At 52.7% G+C, this 1,049-nt stretch overlaps 1 protein-coding gene across 1 annotated transcript in view; it reads left to right on the forward strand.

Moving 5' to 3' along the window:
* Positions 1-1,049, forward strand: part of LOC107299879 (potassium voltage-gated channel subfamily KQT member 2-like) — a gene marked incomplete at both ends in the record, with an annotated part of 11,332 nt that overhangs the window by 3,389 nt on the left and 6,894 nt on the right. Inside the window, one exon of the mRNA XM_015829220.1 lies at positions 9-203. Coding sequence (XP_015684706.1) covers positions 9-203 — 195 coding nt within the window. The remainder of the gene's footprint in view (positions 1-8; positions 204-1,049) is intronic.

Genomic DNA, 1,049 nt, shown 5'->3' on the forward strand with positions numbered 1-1,049 from the left:
TGACATAGTCCTCTTCCTTCTATACAGACATCATGGTGTTAATTGCCTCCATCGCTGTGCTGGCTGCTGGGTCTCAGGGGAACGTTTTTGCCACCTCGGCTCTCAGAAGTTTGCGCTTTCTGCAAATCCTGCGCATGATTCGAATGGACCGCAGAGGAGGCACCTGGAAGCTTCTGGGATCGGTGGTGTACGCCCATAGCAAGGTGATGCCTGAGACCTCGGGAAGCTCTCGGTTGTGTAAGGTCTGAGCGGGCTGAGGTCAATCTGAGCAGCCAAATTGGTTGCTGTTTTGGGGAGACAGGTTGGACTTCAATTCCCAGAATTCTTAGACAGCACAAAGGATTCTGGGAACTGAGAGCTAGCAAATCATGGAGGGCTCTTTTATGGGGCTGCCCATATTAAGAAAGTTAAACTATGGAGGACTAAGTCAGCAATGGCGAATCTTTTAGAGATCGAGTGCCCAAAACCGCCCCGCCCCCAGCCTGTCCCCGCTTCACCCACCCACCCCCGCCCTGCTCTACTCTCACCCTGCCCGCTCTCAGGGCCATCCGCGGCCCGCCACAGATTGCCCAGGTGGCCCTTCAGCACCATGGTGGCCACGCCCTCCGCCCACGCCCCGCAGCATCATCTGCTGCCCAGCTGCCATGTGATTGGCTGCACTGTTCTGCCTGGGCCGCACCCGGGGTGACTCTCCTCCGGGTGGGGGGCTGCTGATGAGGAGGGGGCTGTGGGGGGAGGCGGGGCTGGGGCAACAGCATATGTGCCCACAGAGAGGGCTCCGAGTGCCGCCTCTGGCACTCGTGCCATAGGTTCGCCACCACTGGACTAAGTGGAGGAAAAATGCTTTGTTTAATGAACAGAGATAACAAAAACATTCTTGTTAATTAATATAAGAGGCCTTGAATGTGGACAGAGAAAACACCTAGGCAAAAATTTAATAATAAGTGCAATTAAAAGAAAAACAATTGACAGCATACACAATTCCAAAGTCACATTTTGGAAGCGTTTAACTTCATTGCATGTGTGTAAAAAAAGGTGTAATTAAATCA

The sequence above is a fragment of the Protobothrops mucrosquamatus genome, unplaced genomic scaffold, assembly GCF_001527695.2.
Source record: "Protobothrops mucrosquamatus isolate PMUCROS unplaced genomic scaffold, P.Mucros_1.0 scaffold5652, whole genome shotgun sequence".
Classification (NCBI taxonomy): Eukaryota; Metazoa; Chordata; class Lepidosauria; order Squamata; family Viperidae; genus Protobothrops; species Protobothrops mucrosquamatus.